Source organism: Sycon ciliatum, chromosome 8 (genome assembly GCF_964019385.1).
Source record: "Sycon ciliatum chromosome 8, ocSycCili1.1, whole genome shotgun sequence".
Lineage (NCBI taxonomy): Eukaryota > Metazoa > Porifera > Calcarea > Leucosolenida > Sycettidae > Sycon > Sycon ciliatum.
The window spans coordinates 4,152,819-4,170,306 of NC_088650.1; the positions used below are offsets into that span (position 1 = coordinate 4,152,819).

The 17,488-nt window shown below is 44.3% G+C and overlaps 1 protein-coding gene and 1 long non-coding RNA gene across 2 annotated transcripts; both read left to right on the forward strand.

Annotated features, from left to right (window-relative positions):
• Positions 1-3,738, forward strand: LOC135823105 (uncharacterized). Its single transcript, XM_065335939.1, has 3 exons — positions 1-425; positions 1,447-2,339; positions 2,803-3,738. The coding sequence occupies exons 2-3, from the start codon at positions 1,488-1,490 to the stop codon at positions 3,187-3,189; spliced, it is 1,239 nt and encodes a 412-aa protein (XP_065192011.1). The 5' UTR covers positions 1-425; positions 1,447-1,487; the 3' UTR covers positions 3,190-3,738.
• A 7,975-nt stretch (positions 3,739-11,713) lies between these two features.
• LOC135822879 (uncharacterized) lies at positions 11,714-13,358 on the forward strand. The gene is made up of 2 exons (XR_010554566.1): positions 11,714-12,023; positions 12,539-13,358. It is a non-coding gene; the product is annotated as an uncharacterized LOC135822879 (long non-coding RNA).
• The last annotated feature ends 4,130 nt before the right edge of the window (positions 13,359-17,488 follow it).

Below are 17,488 nucleotides of genomic sequence, written 5' to 3' on the forward strand. Positions count from 1 at the left end.
CTACTCCAGCCGCACTGTGGAAGCACGGACACACGTTCTCCGCTGCACCGAAGCGACATTCACAAACATTACCATCGTCCCAGTTTCTGTCTGGCCATAACCGAGATGCACTGTTCCAGCGTCAAGAGAAAACTGAATGCAGTATGTATTTTTGTTTGTCCATTTAGTGGATAAAGGAGAAGAGCATTCCTCGTGAGAGCTGCAGCATTCCTCCTGCGTCTGCTCGTAGGTACTGAAGTAAACGTTTCTTTTAGTGATTGAGACGAATTCAGCAGCACAGGCAACAGATAGTTGCGAGCTCCGGCCGTCTACCGCTCTGAGTACATGAGTGATCGGATCCCCGATAATCATCCCTAACATTCTCCTCGTGGACTGCCCATTGAGCACTTTGATCGCGAAGCGTTGGAGTCACCACTCCCCATATGGTGAGCACGTTCTGTAGAAGTAATAGGACAACTCGTATTATGAGTACAACATGCGAGAAATGGGCATTGGTCAAAGTTTTCATCCTTTCACTGCTATTTCAAAGACCTTTTTTTCGAAAAATCCATTATTACCTGGGAAAATGAAGCCAGAAGGGAGGAATACAATGGTAGAGCATTCCACACAAACTTCCTGCAATTGTTATTCGCTGTCAGTAGTTGCAAAGCAGATCCTTATTTACACCATACAGGGGCGTCGGAAGGTATTTTAGTGTGGTACGGTCAGCCATCTGAAGTACTAGTACAATTTACTCGTGGGAGTGTGGTTACTGAGCCAAAAATGTGGAAATTTAAATCCCAGATCAGTGTATTTTATTGATTTACGGGGTAACTGGGTCCAAAAGTGGTACAGTCAATACCGTAGTGACCATACTGTGTCCGACACCCCTGCCATAGCGCTTATCGGTGGCCATAGCTAGAGTATAGTTACGTAGTAATCATGTGATCGCTGTGCTGAATAAAGGAGTCAAATGTCTCTGTGCTGTTGCATGTGTTGTTAGAGTTTTCCGTTGCCTGAGCCTTTAGCATGAAACTCAAAGTACGAGTCATAAACTCAAACACAGATTTCCTCCCACCTTCTGAACACAAATATCATGCTGTCAATCATAGTCAGTCACAGTAAATTCTGCGACTCCTGACTGAGCATAGGGAAAGAGGGCAAAAAACGCATTTTTCACTCACACAATATGTTCCAGTAGCTGCTCTTGTTCTGCGCAACTCCATAAAACCTGCCTTCGCGGTCTTTGTTTTCCCTGTTGTAGTTGAAGTTCATCGTGAGTGTGATTGCTCTAGTAAACCATTACCCCATGTAATGGACCGTTGATCTGTGAGTGAACAGTGATGTGTTTGAAATTGCAGCACATGCTGGTAATGGTGTTCCAAGATGTATTGTGCAGGAGATTATTATGGAGATTGACCACCTTGCAGATAACTACAATTACGGTGCTCCTTCTGGTTTCTCCAGATACCACAGCGCCCTGTGCAAACACATCACACCACTCCGAAATGCAACGAAGGGGGAATTCATCTTGCACAGGGAGCACCGGTAAGGCTTCAAGTCGGAGAGGTTCAGCTCGTCAGCCGGTCATGCCTTACCACAATCCCCTATCTACCGTCACACACTTACAGCCATCTTTGAAGGAACCAAGCTTCAGTCCACCTTCAGGTATCATCCAGCAGCCACATCACAAAGGGCCTACAGACAATCACGTCTTTGAAAGGAGTCAGGCACCTGCATCGGAAGCTGCATATTTAGCCAGATCTTTAGCCATGACACCATCAATGGAAGAAAGAAGCACTAAGCAAAGGGAAGCAGAAAGACAAAGCAGCATAGACAAGCAGTTACAGGAGCTGAGTATCTCATCAGCTACTACTGTCACAGTTTCTCCACCTTCCACTATTGCTGCTGTCCCTACTGCTGCTGCTGCTGCTGCTGCTGCTGCTGCTGCTGCTACTGCTGCTGCTGCTGCTACTGCTGCTGCTGCTGCTGCTGATGATGGTGATCATGATCATGATGATGTGCCTGATTTTCCACAAGATGCTAATCAGGCTGCGAGTGAAGCATACCGAGAAACACCAGCAAGTTCCGAACAGCAAACGGCTGATCTGAGAGAAATTTTCGGCTTTCACTTAAATCAGCAGCAGCAGCAGGAACAGATGAAATTTGCGCGGACAACCCAAGCCAGCAAAGCAATGGTGTACGATGTGTTCAAGTTGACCGTAGGGCACATTGAAATCCTGGAAAGACTGGAGATGGAAGAGATGAACAAGGTGCCACCTTCAATGTCATCATCCAGCGAGAAGCTATATGAAACCATGAAGCACAATCATGACGGCACCCGGATCACTGTTGATGAGGTATGTTGCTACAGGTTTGCGTCGACATTAATTTCAAATGTGAATTTTTCTTTCCTTCCGCAGTGCATGAGAGAACTGATCTGTGCATATAGTATCATTTTAAAAAGGTGTACACTGTAAAGGCGTTTGTAAGGGTATTGATATCGATGCAAGGAAAGTGAGCGCACTCAGACCACGAGAACAATAGAACAATATTTTAAGATTTAAACGCCGTTTCCATGTGATTATTATCAGAAATCATCGTCACACTGAATGTTGGACTACAAAAAAATATCGTTCCATTGTTCTCGTGGTATGAGTGCGCTCACTTTGCTTGCATCGATATTAGGTTTCTTGTCTCCACGCCGACTTTGTAAGGGTATTGGCTAATATTATTATTCTCAGTCAGAACGTGTACATCAAGTAATGGCGGTCCATTGCAAGTTATGTGCTGTGCTATCTTGTATTGCTTTGTTTTCCCCAGATGATTCAGCGATGCAACAACTACCTTCTGAGCTTGGCGATCCAGATGGGCTCCTGCCACCCAGAAGCACGTTTTCAACTGAAGGAACAGCTGAGGAAAGAGGTGGCTGATTGGATTCGTACCTGCGATTTGAGAATAGATAGTGTTTGCCATTTCATAACGAATATGGACCGAGCAATTCAGCAGAAAGAGCCCCAATTAATGTCAACAAGATCACCCCCACCACCACCACAATCACCGGCATGTATGGCTCAAACATTGGGACGGGTCTTCCAGGTCGTCCAAGGTGGTTTGGTAACGAGCGACGAGCTGCAGAAGGACTACGAGGATAATCCCAATCTTCAAGCCCGCCTCCCTGAGTTCAGGAACCAGGTCAGTTTTCGCTGATTTGCAGTCATTGGCACTCATTGCTATAACATCACCATGACATCACCGCTACATCATCATGACATCACCATTACATCATCATGGCATCAACATAGACCATCATTTCAACAAGGGTTTTAGTTTTAGTTTTGTTTTATTCCAAGCAATACATGGCTGGGGAAGCCAATGACCACTTTTCGTGGCGATTGCAGGGTTTGTGTAGCCAACCACGGCCAGCAAGAAAGGAAAAAGAAGGTGAAAAGAAAAGGAAAAAGAGAGTACATAGAAGCAGAACTTCATGTCTTTTTTCTAGTGCTTTTTCTCTTCTATTTTTGGCTTATTCCATTATCACTGTACACGTATATGTCATAATTGACATTCTTTAGGCATAACCACGTCATCTATTTGTTCATAAACGTATCCATTCTCGCATTACGCACCTCCGCACAGGACATATTGGAGCGAGCCACATTGTCCTCTGTCCGCACACTGTATTCACATACAAGTAGAAAACAGTATTGATTCATGCATTTTCTGAAAGTTCAATTTGTACATTCGTACCCTCACATAGTAATAATAATAATTATTATTGTTTCATTGCAAAGTGAAAACACGTAATGTGAAGAGAGCAGGATTTGCTGGGACTGATGGGCGGAAAGGTTCAAGTAGACGCTGGAGACCGAACTACTCTGCCCAACCTGAAGCGTTTCCTCATTCACAGTGAAGAGCCTAGCACATCCCACAACACATATCCATGTACACAGTCATGTACACAGTCACTTCAGATACGTTGTGTACATGTACAGTCCATGTACACAGTCATGTACACAGTCATGTACACAGTCACTTCAGACACGTTGTGTACATGTACAGTCCATGTACAGTCCATGTACAGTCCATGTACAGTCATAATAATTATGAAATTATGTGATTCCAGGGTATGCCCCCACATGAGCGCGACCCAAAACAACGCCGTTGACTTCAGCGCCCCCCAAAAGCCCCATCCCCATAACTGGACATCCCCAAAACAGACCACCCCGTCAGCGCGCACGCTCAGTACAGGTCGACTCATTTACACTCAAACCCAAAAGATGGACACTCGACTTGTCAAAGACTCACATCATGATCAACTCGAAATGGCCAGTTCAGTATTGAAGGGCGATATTGCCTGGACTCAATTTATAATGAACTCTAGAAAGCAATGATGAACTAAAAAAAGCAATTATCGTCGCAGAAGGCAATGATCAACTCAAAAAGAGCAATGATCGTCTCAAAAAACAGTTCACTATTATTTTTTTTGGTTTTCCGAAAATGGTAATCTGCAATGGACTGTCATTAAAACAGAAAAAGAAAATAATAAGGCACCCATTTTGATAGTCCAGGGGATGGCCCACGCCTGGTAAAGAGAAAAAATAGAGAAAAGGAAAGACGGATATTTCACAGGAAGTACACCCACCGTTAGGCGCTGCATCTGCCGCTAGGGTTTATCGGGTGTTAGCGGCCGTCGTGAGTTCCCTTCGGGAACGGATACGATAATTTACTTTTTTTTTTTTTTACATGTACATGTACAATGGGGACACAGTGCAGTTCAGTATTAAATGGCGATATTGCCTGGAGCGAATCCATGAACAAATTGTGGGCAGTCACGAGATGGCTTGGACATTACTCGTTCTCATGTGTTTCTTCTCTTTTTTTGCATATCTTTTTTAAGAACGGGTTTCCTCCTGATATCCACCATGGTAATACTAACATCAAGAGTACATAACACTGGTTATGTAAACATGAGCCTGCACATTATGGGTCACGTGTGTAATGAGCTGGCTTATATTCGGACGTTAACGTAATTGGTCGCGCCAAAATGGGGCGTGCAAGAGACGAGACGAGCTGTGGTGACACAGTGTCACATTAGGTCGCGCTGTACTGGGGGTGCTAATATGAACACGCGCCGTTTATGGTTGCGCTGTTTTGGGTGTAAATCGATTCCGGTTATAGTGGGGGGGGGGGGGGGGGAGGGCAGAAAACACGTTTGCTGTACACGTGTAGGATAGCGCTATCAGCAGGCGATTTCTGTTTGATTTCTTCTTCGTTTTCTTCCAGCTCAAGAGTACACAAGAACCAACAACAACAGCAACAACAACAACAACAACAACAACAACAACAACAACAACAACAACAACAACAACAACAACAACAACAACAACAACAACAACAACAACAACAACAACAACAACAACAACAACAACAACAACAACAACAACAACAACAACAACAACAACAACAACAACAACAACAACAACAACAACAACAACAACAACAACAACAACAACAACAACAACAACAACAACAACAACAACAACAACAACAACAACAACAACAACAACAACAACAACAACAACAACAACAACAACAACAACAACAACAACAACAACAACAACAACAACAACAACAACAACAACAACAACAACAACAACAACAACAACAACAACAACAACAACAACAACAACAACAACAACAACAACAACAACAACAACAACAACAACAACAACAACAACAACAACAACAACAACAACAACAACAACAACAACAACAACAACAACAACAACAACAACAACAACAACAACAACAACAACAACAACAACAACAACAACAACAACAACAACAACAACAACAACAACAACAACAACAACAACAACAACAACAACAACAACAACAACAACAACAACAACAACAACAACAACAACAACAACAACAACAACAACAACAACAACAACAACAACAACAACAACAACAACAACAACAACAACAACAACAACAACAACAACAACAACAACAACAACAACAACAACAACAACAACAACAACAACAACAACAACAACAACAACAACAACAACAACAACAACAACAACAACAACAACAACAACAACAACAACAACAACAACAACAACAACAACAACAACAACAACAACAACAACAACAACAACAACAACAACAACAACAACAACAACAACAACAACAACAACAACAACAACAACAACAACAACAACAACAACAACAACAACAACAACAACAACAACAACAACAACAACAACAACAACAACAACAACAACAACAACAACAACAACAACAACAACAACAACAACAACAACAACAACAACAACAACAACAACAACAACAACAACAACAACAACAACAACAACAACAACAACAACAACAACAACAACAACAACAACAACAACAACAACAACAACAACAACAACAACAACAACAACAACAACAACAACAACAACAACAACAACAACAACAACAACAACAACAACAACAACAACAACAACAACAACAACAACAACAACAACAACAACAACAACAACAACAACAACAACAACAACAACAACAACAACAACAACAACAACAACAACAACAACAACAACAACAACAACAACAACAACAACAACAACAACAACAACAACAACAACAACAACAACAACAACAACAACAACAACAACAACAACAACAACAACAACAACAACAACAACAACAACAACAACAACAACAACAACAACAACAACAACAACAACAACAACAACAACAACAACAACAACAACAACAACAACAACAACAACAACAACAACAACAACAACAACAACAACAACAACAACAACAACAACAACAACAACAACAACAACAACAACAACAACAACAACAACAACAACAACAACAACAACAACAACAACAACAACAACAACAACAACAACAACAACAACAACAACAACAACAACAACAACAACAACAACAACAACAACAACAACAACAACAACAACAACAACAACAACAACAACAACAACAACAACAACAACAACAACAACAACAACAACAACAACAACAACAACAACAACAACAACAACAACAACAACAACAACAACAACAACAACAACAACAACAACAACAACAACAACAACAACAACAACAACAACAACAACAACAACAACAACAACAACAACAACAACAACAACAACAACAACAAAGTCTTTATGATTTCCTCAGTTCTTTCTCTCCTCCTCTGTGATGGCATTAGTTTTCATGCATAAAAAGAGTATCCTTTTACGCCATCACCTATTTCAGTTGTGGCAGTAATATGTTAGAATTCCACACCACCAAGGGCACCACCACCACTAACAGTTACTTTCATTCATTCTGCATGCATACACGCAACGCAGTATTAGATTGGTGATTGACGTTCACGGACTCAGAGCTAGTTTGCACTGTTGCTATCGGTATGTGCCAAGTAGCTGGTTTTAATAGAGAAAAATAATTACTTGGTGACACTGACAGGCAGACACTAGACAGCCGCCAGGCAGACAGCTGCTAGGCAGGTTCTGGAAGACAGCCAGGCAAGTTCTGACAGTAACAGACAATGTACGTGTGAGTACTATTCTGCCTGCCGAAACCTTCACAAGTGATAATATAACAGGTCTACACGGAAATGCAAAGTCTTTACGACTTTAGCTGTCTGCTGTAAGTCTGACCTGCCTTGGCTTCTGTACTCGTGATCATGGTGGTTTACGAGATGTACAGTACAGTCCATTCATCGAAAACTTGCCCGCTGGCTTTTGAAAGTCGGATTTGGGCCGAATTGAGGATCAAAACCCACTTTAAATCTCCAAAATCTGGGTTTTGGATCTGCTTCTCCATACATTTTGCCATGGCATACCTGCCCTAATTTTGTAAAACCTGGCTGAATTTCTATTTCCCTGTTCTTGGATTTTTCTGCCCTCAAAAGTCAAATGTGGTAAGGAGTAATTGCACGGGTCACACAATGCAGGACGTACTGTTGTTTTCACGATATATACAACTATGTGAGAGAGACATCAAAAAAAAAAAGACATCAACCAACCAACCAACATCAGTCAGTTTTGTGCTAATTGTTTCACATTTTGACTCAACAGTATCCTGCTTATAATCGTTAGTGTTGGACAAAACGGATAACTTGTAAACTTATGGTCCTCTCTTTTTGTAATTTTAATCCTTGGCTCTCCATACGAGTTTAACGGACGTACTCGTACTAGTTGGGACACAACCATCTCCACACATACACTGTACACACTTCTCGTTTCCGCACTCTTCTCATCACTTTCCTACGGCACCTCATCGTACAATGATTGATTGATTGATTTTTATTTCACGGATCCTCCAGAGGCAAATAGATGCCTATCGAAGGGAGTCTCCTAAGTAAGTATGGAAAATGAGAAAGTATGTTCGTAAGGGAGAAGAGGTAGAAGATACATTAGAATATCGAGTACAGATGAAGTAAATTCAGTACTTCGGGTAGTACATTGCATGCTAATCATAATGAGAATTAGAAAAGCAGCATTGCGGACTACTATAACTGACATATACACAAACTATTGAAACTATCAAAGATGTGGTTAGCCTAGACACAAAAGTCAGGAATACCTTTCAAAGAAAACATTTACATGTACATGTACATGTATATCTACTTACTCAATCCGGTTTTTTTCTTCGCATCACTTTTTCTGTTTTCACCCTGATGGTGGGCCATCAATGCCAGAATATTTGGTGAACAGTTAAAATGACGTACGCAGCAAAGGGACCGTATTTAGCCATTGGCGGACTATGCTCGGCCAATCGTCAAATTATGCTTTTGATTATGCCACAATTATGCCAACAAATATGCTGAATTATGCTGAATTATGCTCGGTTCCACTAAGTATTCACGCTGTACATAGAGGATTGAGAAACCACGCATACAAACACGGCCATGCCCTAAGCATAATTTTTGTCTAAACCGAAAGATAATGCCGACCTTAAACGTTGGAACTAAAGAGATCAAGGGAAAAACAAAGGTTAAAAATCCAAAGAAGTGTGACACACGACGGGTAACTTGTGGTAAGTATTACAAAAAGTGAGAACTAAAATAAAGAGTAAGTGTGACAAACTGTACTGTGTCGTGCCCGTTATGTCCAGCAGTTGAAGGTCCTTGAAGCTGTTTGTATTCGTACGCATAAGCCTGATTTGTGTAAGCAAAAAAGAACATGTTTTAGCACTTAGGTTATTTTCGTGAGTTTGCACCCCGTGTTCATGAGTTGTTTCTGCACTGTTCATGCCCGTTTGTCACACTTACTCTTTATTTTAGTTCTCACTTTTTGTAATACTTACCACAAGTTACCCGTCGTGTGTCACACTTCTTTGGATTTTTAAACGTTGGAATCCGTATATTATGCCGGAGCATAATTTTTGGACGAAATCCCAAGATTATGCCAAATATTATTATGCCGGCATAATCCGCCAAGGGCTATGACAAGGAGTCGCAACTGGGGTATTTAAAAAAACATCTGCAGGCTTTCTGACAAAGCTGTATTATGCCCCTAAGCACAATTTTTGTCTTAACCGAAAGATTATGCCGACCTTACACGTTGGAATCCGTATATTATGCCGGAGCATAATTTTTTGACGAAATCCCAAGATTATGCCAAATATTATGCCGGCATAATCCGCCAAGGGCTAGGTGCAGTGGTATGTGCAGTCGATTTCCAATCGAGAGGTTGCGGGTTCAATTCCCGACGATTGTAGTCCCACACATCTTTCCTCTTTTTCTCATTCTCCCAGCTCTTCTTTCATTCTCCTGGGTGGTTATCAACAGCCAGTGTATGCCGGAGTATGTGGTGTGCATGTGGCGTGCGTGTGTAAAAAAATGAAAAAATGGAAAAATAGGGTTTCGCTGGCCAGAAAGAGACACTTCAATCAGCTGTGTGGTGGATACCAGGCTAAAATTAGAGCGATCAATTCATCAGCCTTGCAAGCTGTTGAATGGTGTAATCCCAGCACAAGTTGCTATGTGTAACATAGATGTGCGCTAACATCATCCCCGCGATGACCATGTCTGAGTCTGAGTGTGTGTGTGCGCGTGTGTGTGCGTGTGTGTGTGCGTGGGCATGTTTGTTGTTGAGACAGGCAAGATTGCATCTGTGTGAACATGTACATGTATGTCGTGTTGTTTAGTATGATGCTATTAAAAGGACCTTTCCCGGCTCATGTTTTAAAAGAAACACACTGCAGCGTAGTCAAAAATTCAAAACGATGCAGTGGGGTTTGGTCACCCTCACCCATGGCACGGTATCATGGATGACCAACACAGCATTGATGCACTTATTAATAACACTTGTGCACGCGTTGGCTGTTCTTCCGTGACCCATACTAGTAGTGGCTTGTGATCTACAACAGCACAGCACGTGTTTTGACGAAATACCATCAACTTTACACGTAGCATCATGACTGTACTCAGAACGCCACTAAGTCTTACAGTCTACAGTCTTCCACTACCCTAGACTAGAGTCTAGAGACACAGAGCTATACATGTACATGTACGTGTGAGAAATGGTTGTCGAAGTTCCAGTGAATCCAGGTACACTGTATTTGTAATTTTTACAGGATACACACAGATTTAAGTGACAAACCTATACGTGTATGTATATTGAAGGCAGCACAACGCCACGGCAGCGTTGGCAGCGGTGGCAGCGGTGGCAGCGGTGGAGGCGGTGGTGAGATCCGACGCCGGTCTCAGAATCATTGCTAGCTGAGTAAAGCAGGTGAAGGAGATAATTCTTATAATGGGGGAACGAAGGACGGGTACGGTCGCCTGTGAAGTGGACGTAATGATGATTTTCGCGGTGATAACGTGCGGCTGGCATTAGTCACTGGCATGTACAAAACACGAACGTGGAGCACAATCCACTCAGGCCATTTACCGGAAAGTGTTCCTCCAGCCTGGATGCCACTGGCAGCGCACAAGGAAGTGCGTGACACACCAGTAAATGAACTGTCAAACACTTGACAGCTGCGACAATCGCATCGTGACATTGTAGATCCACAAGACTGTAGCTGATGCATTCCCTGTAATGACACACAATGACAGAGTACACGTACGGGGCCATCAGCACTGGATGCTGGCCGCATAGCTTTACTGCTGAACGAACAGTCCAATAGTAGTAGATCTACAATAACGTCGTTGCCCCTGGTAGTACTGGTATTGTAGTGCTGCGGCATGCGACCATCTGTTCACGTTTCACAACGCGGAAGACGGGAATGCAGCTCAATGAATCTTACTTCCTGTACGGCGTAGGTATTGTCAAAGCCCTCTACGTACTGTAGATATTGTCAAGACCGTGTATAATCTCATAATTATAATTATGGGTAAGCATTCCAGGAGGGTCACGCATCACAAAACGTGCATGGCTTTCTCAGAATTGCTCTGCAATGGTAGTAGAGTAGCGCTCTCCGTCAGCAGACTCAACACTAAGCTCTTTCTCCGGTATTGCGTCAAGGCATGCACAGACGCCACATGAAATCATACCCTACCTCATGACGTTATGCGAGACTCGGAGCTTGTCATCGCGCGATGCAAGGAGAACTTTCGACACCCGGAAGTGTTGAATGCGATTCAAGACACTGCCAAATAGCATAATCCAGCCTGTCTGGAGTAATGACATTTAGAAACTTCGTCCAATAGCGCTGGTACCATATACTAGTGTTCACTCTGACTTCTTGGCGATGGTGTGCGACTAGAGACAGCCAAAAGCGCGCTTTCTTCTCGCTAGTTGTGCTCCGCGTTTCATTAGAACATTGTTGGAAAGCAAGACACAACAAGGTCTGAACAGTGCGGGTTGCGTCTTGAGCCTTCCCTACCTGGCTCTCAGCTTGCTGCAGTGAAAGAGATTTCGGCACTGTGTTCAAGTTTATTGACTAGTGAGCGCCGCACACAAGCTAGCTACAGAGATGGCGGAGGAGGAGTTCTTTGACCTGCATATGGCCTGTCCAGTTCCAACATGTCCCAACCAACAGTAAGTACTACTCCCTACTTCAATTGTGTTCTTGAAGCATGCCGAACATGCACGAGCCATATCATTTGCCGCAGGAGTGGAATGCTGCTGGAGTGATGGATAATGACTGTGTATTGATGGCGATACCATGTACTGTTTCAGAAGAAAGCAGTCTTTGGAGACGACGCCATTCAGCTTGATGTGAAACAGTGTGGGTTTATACCTTCACTGCCCATTCTAGTCGATGTTGGGGCAGGGTAAAGTTTGGATTCCTGAGTTTGTCACACCTGTTCCAGAGGTTATGGACTCTGTGGCGATTCCATGGTACACAATGATTATCACGTATTGGGAGCAGAGTGTGGTATTCCTTTCTGTTTGTTCTGTGGTTTCTTTCTGCACCCCCTCCCTCACGCACATTTTAGATGCCTGATTGTAATGGTAACGGTTTGATCTCTGGTTGGGATGAGTTGCTCACAGTACATCGGCATGTGATGGTGTAGTCAATGCTCCTGTGCCCGTTTTATTTCAAACTGCAGAGACAAAAAGGGTGTCAAGCTGGACTGGACAAGCACATCATGCGAAGGAAAGATGCAGATTGGACAGAAAGGCAACTTGCGCTGCGAGCACCACAAAACGCGTCCCTGTGTCCACGGCCCAATGGCTTCCTTCAGATTCGACTGTGGCCTGCGTGGAGAAAATTCGCCTCATAGCATCGACGAGCCCTTCCTTCCAGCGGATCGCCAGTCATTAACTCACGCCGTTAGTGTCGGGCTTTCAATGGAATATTTAGGTTATAATGATTTGGCGTGGGTGCAGGAACTACTTAGGTCTCTATTCGCACAGGTTCAAAACCAATAACATGGCTGTGTCCAAATTGCACCGACACGTCTCGTACAAAGTAGGGTTACTCGTCTGTTCACACGCATCTATCTATGTATGTAGTATCAATCTATGAGTGTGACCTACACGTCCATTGTAGTGTGTACCTGCTGTGAGCTTTGGTCCCAGGACTTGTATTTTTGTTGTTTTTTTGGTGTGTTGCATTATGCTTCACCTCATCAGCACAGCCTTTCGATGCCTTCTTTTAAAATTCCTCCTTTTGCCTGAATCTTGCGATCCAGCTTGCATTACATATTTCACATACTGCATTTCGTACTCTTCCACTTATAATTATATCGTTGTTAATTGCTAGATTTCAGTATTGAGACGTATTTTCCCTGATTTATGTCTCTAGAAAACTTTTTATCCAACTTTTTATCCATCTTTTATTTTTGTTCATGACTACGTCCAATGTCCGCTTCGCTGATTCTGCTTATTGCCTTATTATCAGTTACTTGCACATGTACATGAATTACATTCCTGACGGGTATCCTTGTGAAGTTCAATAACCCAATGATTATGATTGTATGGAATAGGCTACAGGATGGCATTGTGAAACAGCTTGCCGAGCCTAGATTCGCCCTGCATCCAGTAATCAAAGCGCCGAGTGCAGAACGCGACTACATTGTACACAGAGCTTGTACACAGCGCCATTTGGTAGAGGAAAGAGTCAAAAATTCCTAATCCCCTTTTGACATAAAGAATCAATGTAAAAAACAATTCAGCGTTCACTTCACCACCACCACATTTGCGCTCTGCTGCCGACCACGTCCATTCCGCAAAAAAAGCAACAAGAAGTTCGGAGTACTGAAAATATTTTTTAATTCCTTCTGGCAACTGTTTCGGTCAATTAGACCTCATCAGAAAAGGTTGAATGACTCGAAAAGAAATAATCACCTATTTTATACTGACTCTTGAAACAAGAAATGGGGCACCAAAAAGCGGGCGCTTGATACTCAAAGTGTGAAAATAAGGTGCTCAAATCAAGGTCACGTTATTTTTAAAATCAGAGGAACGTCAAGATAGAGGTGATAGTTATACCGGATACTGCAGCGCAGCATAGATACAGTAGTTATGCGAGTGGCCCAACCGGCATCCACCTCCATGTACTCCCTCACCATATTGCACCGTCGGCTCACTCATTGGGCGTCCCGTTAAGTTGTCGGTATAGACTCATTATGGCGATGGAGTGCATGGAGTAGATGCCAGATGGGTCACTCGCATGACGACTGTATCTGTGCTACCCGCCAGAACTAAACGGGACGCGCAATGAGTGAGCCAACGGTGCAGTATCATGGTGAGGGAGGAGTGAATGCCAGTTGGGCCACTCCCATGATGACTGCATTTACGCTGCGCTGCAGTATCCGGCATAACTATCTTCTCTCTCACACCTCACATTTGCAGGGCACGGCAGGGCATGCGCAGTGCTGGATGCCTGACCACAGACGCGGGCGGACGGCAGCATTGAGGGGATCCAGCCATAGCGAACTTGGCTGGCGTCGCGAAATCCAGCCTTGCTGAGGGAAAAGCCGTGGACTTTCAGTGGCCGGCGCGTAAGCCAATTGGAGGCCCCTTCAGCGAAGCAAGCTCCACACAACGCTGCAATTCCTGTGAAGCGGCTGAGACAATATCCTTGGCGATGATTGACTCCTTATTCCGCTGTCGGCTGCGTGCTTCCGACTTCCTGTGCAGCGTAACCTGCTTGACGTCGGGCAGGTAGGAAATGCCAGAGAGCATTCCCTCAACCAGCGGTTGGGTGGTATGGCAGGATGAATGGAACTGTTCTGCTAACGAATAGACGATGATTATTCCCATGCCACCCAAGCGACATGGTAGGGCCAGGATCTTCCTTTCAGCAGAGCCTGGAGAGGGGCGATCAAGGAGGACTGGGAGTAGCAGGTGTGAAACTGCCTGCTCCAATGGCTCCAGCAGGGTAGCTGTGTTGGGTACAGTCCTGGCATCAAATGCCCAGCGATGCCGTAGACCGTGCGTAAAGGTGGAATACACTGCTTGCGGTTGAAAATGGGCAAATGTAGACAACTTGTCAGCCTCCTTGCAATATGCGTTCACCTTGCCCGTGACATAAGCCCCTACAAATTCCGGGGTGCCGAGTGCTGCACCTAGATGTCCGTACCCATCTGAGCGGACTTGGACACGTGTGTCAGCGAACAGTGGCACGCTCCAGATGTGCAGGCTTCACTAGAAGTAGGCTGGTGATGGCTGTGAGCGAGAGTTTGCCGATCGGCGTCGTCCTCGCTATAGCGATGAAAATACTAGTTACTGCGCACCTGGCAGATATCACAGCACGTCGGAGCGTCCAGGAGTAAAGGAATCTTGGGTTTTCACTGGAATCTAGTTCCTCCAGCATCGTGTAGGCCACCGTCGGTGAATGGCCGTCCAGAAAGGTCGAACCTGGTCTTCTGCAGCATCTCGCAGTCCTGCGAGGCACACTGAATACGCCTGTATTCTACAAATAAAAATCACGAAGTAGTGGACTTTATAGTGATGAGTCTATCCTGTATGCTGCAAAAGACGCAGGAAATGTGACTGGTGTCCGTACACTGGACGCCAATATCATCCCAGTCTTCTCCTGCAGGATCTGTTTGACATTGACATACCGGTATGCAGTGGGTCGACATTGGCCTGGTTTGGTAGCTATCTGCCTGGGTGGATGTAGCAGGTTTGCATTGGCGCGTCGTCCAGTCCGACATTTTCTTGTAACTGTGGAGTACCGGCAGGGTTTGAGAGGTTTCTCGTGCTATAAACACATCTCTACTGCCTGTCTCGTCCTGGAAGTGCCGTCTCGCCGCTTCCTTGCTCTACAGTCACGCCGTTATTTCGCTTTGTTTCGTGGTGCAGCTCAAAACCTGCCCAAACAACTGTGAGCTCGCAACATGGTATGAACAAATTGCACCACTCATGCTGGTTAACTAAAACCGGGATAGTCGAGTAAGCGAGTTCACTCCCTGGGCCATGGCAAGATCTGTTCAGCGCAGGCTATTCCAACCTCCAAGTGCATAGTCACCGATCGATCCATGCGATGGTGGTTGACCTACAAAGAGCCAAGGTCTACGAGTACTACTATTGGATGCTGTCTACATGCAGTCAACAAAATCAAAGTACCTCAGTATGCCCCAGAATAGGGCATGTGCATCTATAGCATGACACAACAGGGGTTCTGGCGGCACCTGTCAAACAAGCAGTAGCGACTAGTGCCAGTTACCTTTTGGAGGCTAGCCACTACAGTCTGTCACTGGAGATAATTATTATGTTCACTGTTTAGACTGAGCACAATCAATTTATGCCCAATCAATCTGCCCAATGTGTGTTCTGTTCCACCTAATTATAACGTCCCATCGCATCAACCCTACTACACGCACATGTCGTCACTCTAGCATGACTTGTGTTATTATTGTTTATTCCCGTAGCTATGCAGAAGACGTTACTTCAGTAACGTCTGGCGCTAGCCAGGGTCCACACAGCTTTAATTTGGTGTTTGTGTGTTTGTTTGTTTGTTTGTTTGTTTGTGTCACGGCTGGAGCTATCCCGTATCTGTCCCGTATCTGTGACTACAAAGGTTCTACAGGATTGTACATAACAGCTGTCCACAATATTTGCGGGCTCCTGTATCTGTCCCGTACCGTACCAATATTCGTCGTATTATGTATACGACTCCCTGATGTAGAGGGTGATTTGGAAAGAAATAGGGAGACGAGGAGGAAATTAAATTAGAATAGACGCCGAATAGGTGATAGGATGCGTCAGCATAAACATACACGTACTTTGGAAGAGAGATCCCGTCGTCTCCAAAATAAGCGTGAACGAGCGATTCAGCGCCGGTTACAGGAAACGTCGGAAGAGAGATCCCGTCGACTCCAGAACCCCCGTGATCAGCAGAGTCCGCCAGTCCCAGGCAACGTCATGACAGACATCCCGTTGAGTCCAGAACGCCCGTGATCGGCAGAGTCTAAGCCGGTCCCAGGAAACGTCAGGACAGACATCCCGTCGAGTCCAGAACGCCCGTGATCGGCAGAGTCAGCGCCGGTCCCAGTGAACGTCAGGACAGACATCCCGTCGACGCGCAGAAAAACTAAATCTGCAGCCTCTTTTGCCGTCGGACAGGATACGTATTATAGAAGACTGTAAAGTTATGTAATGTCCAATTTTCCACGTGAGCAGCAGGTCACTCGCGTTGATTTTTCGACGTGCGAGCCAAATAACGCGAGCTGAACTTTCGCGTCGCAGAAATCCGGTCGACGCGCAGAAAAACTAAATCTGCAGACTCTTTTGCCATCGGACAGGATACGTATTTTAGGAGACTGCTAGGTTATGTAATGTGCTCCACAGGCAACCATGCATTCGGCGTCGTCATTGGCTCAACAGGTCAATGTACATGTATTACTACAAATAGGCCAGAAAATCCGATTACTGTATTAAAATCAACTAATTTTCGCTGGCGATTTAATTTCACTAATTTCGCCGCTTGGTACCAACCGGCCAAAGTAAATCGCAGGCCAAAGTTTGTCATATAGGCAAATGATGCATGATTGAGCAATGGATGCATGTGAGAGCAAAAATACCGATCGATTTCAAATCTGACGTGAAAT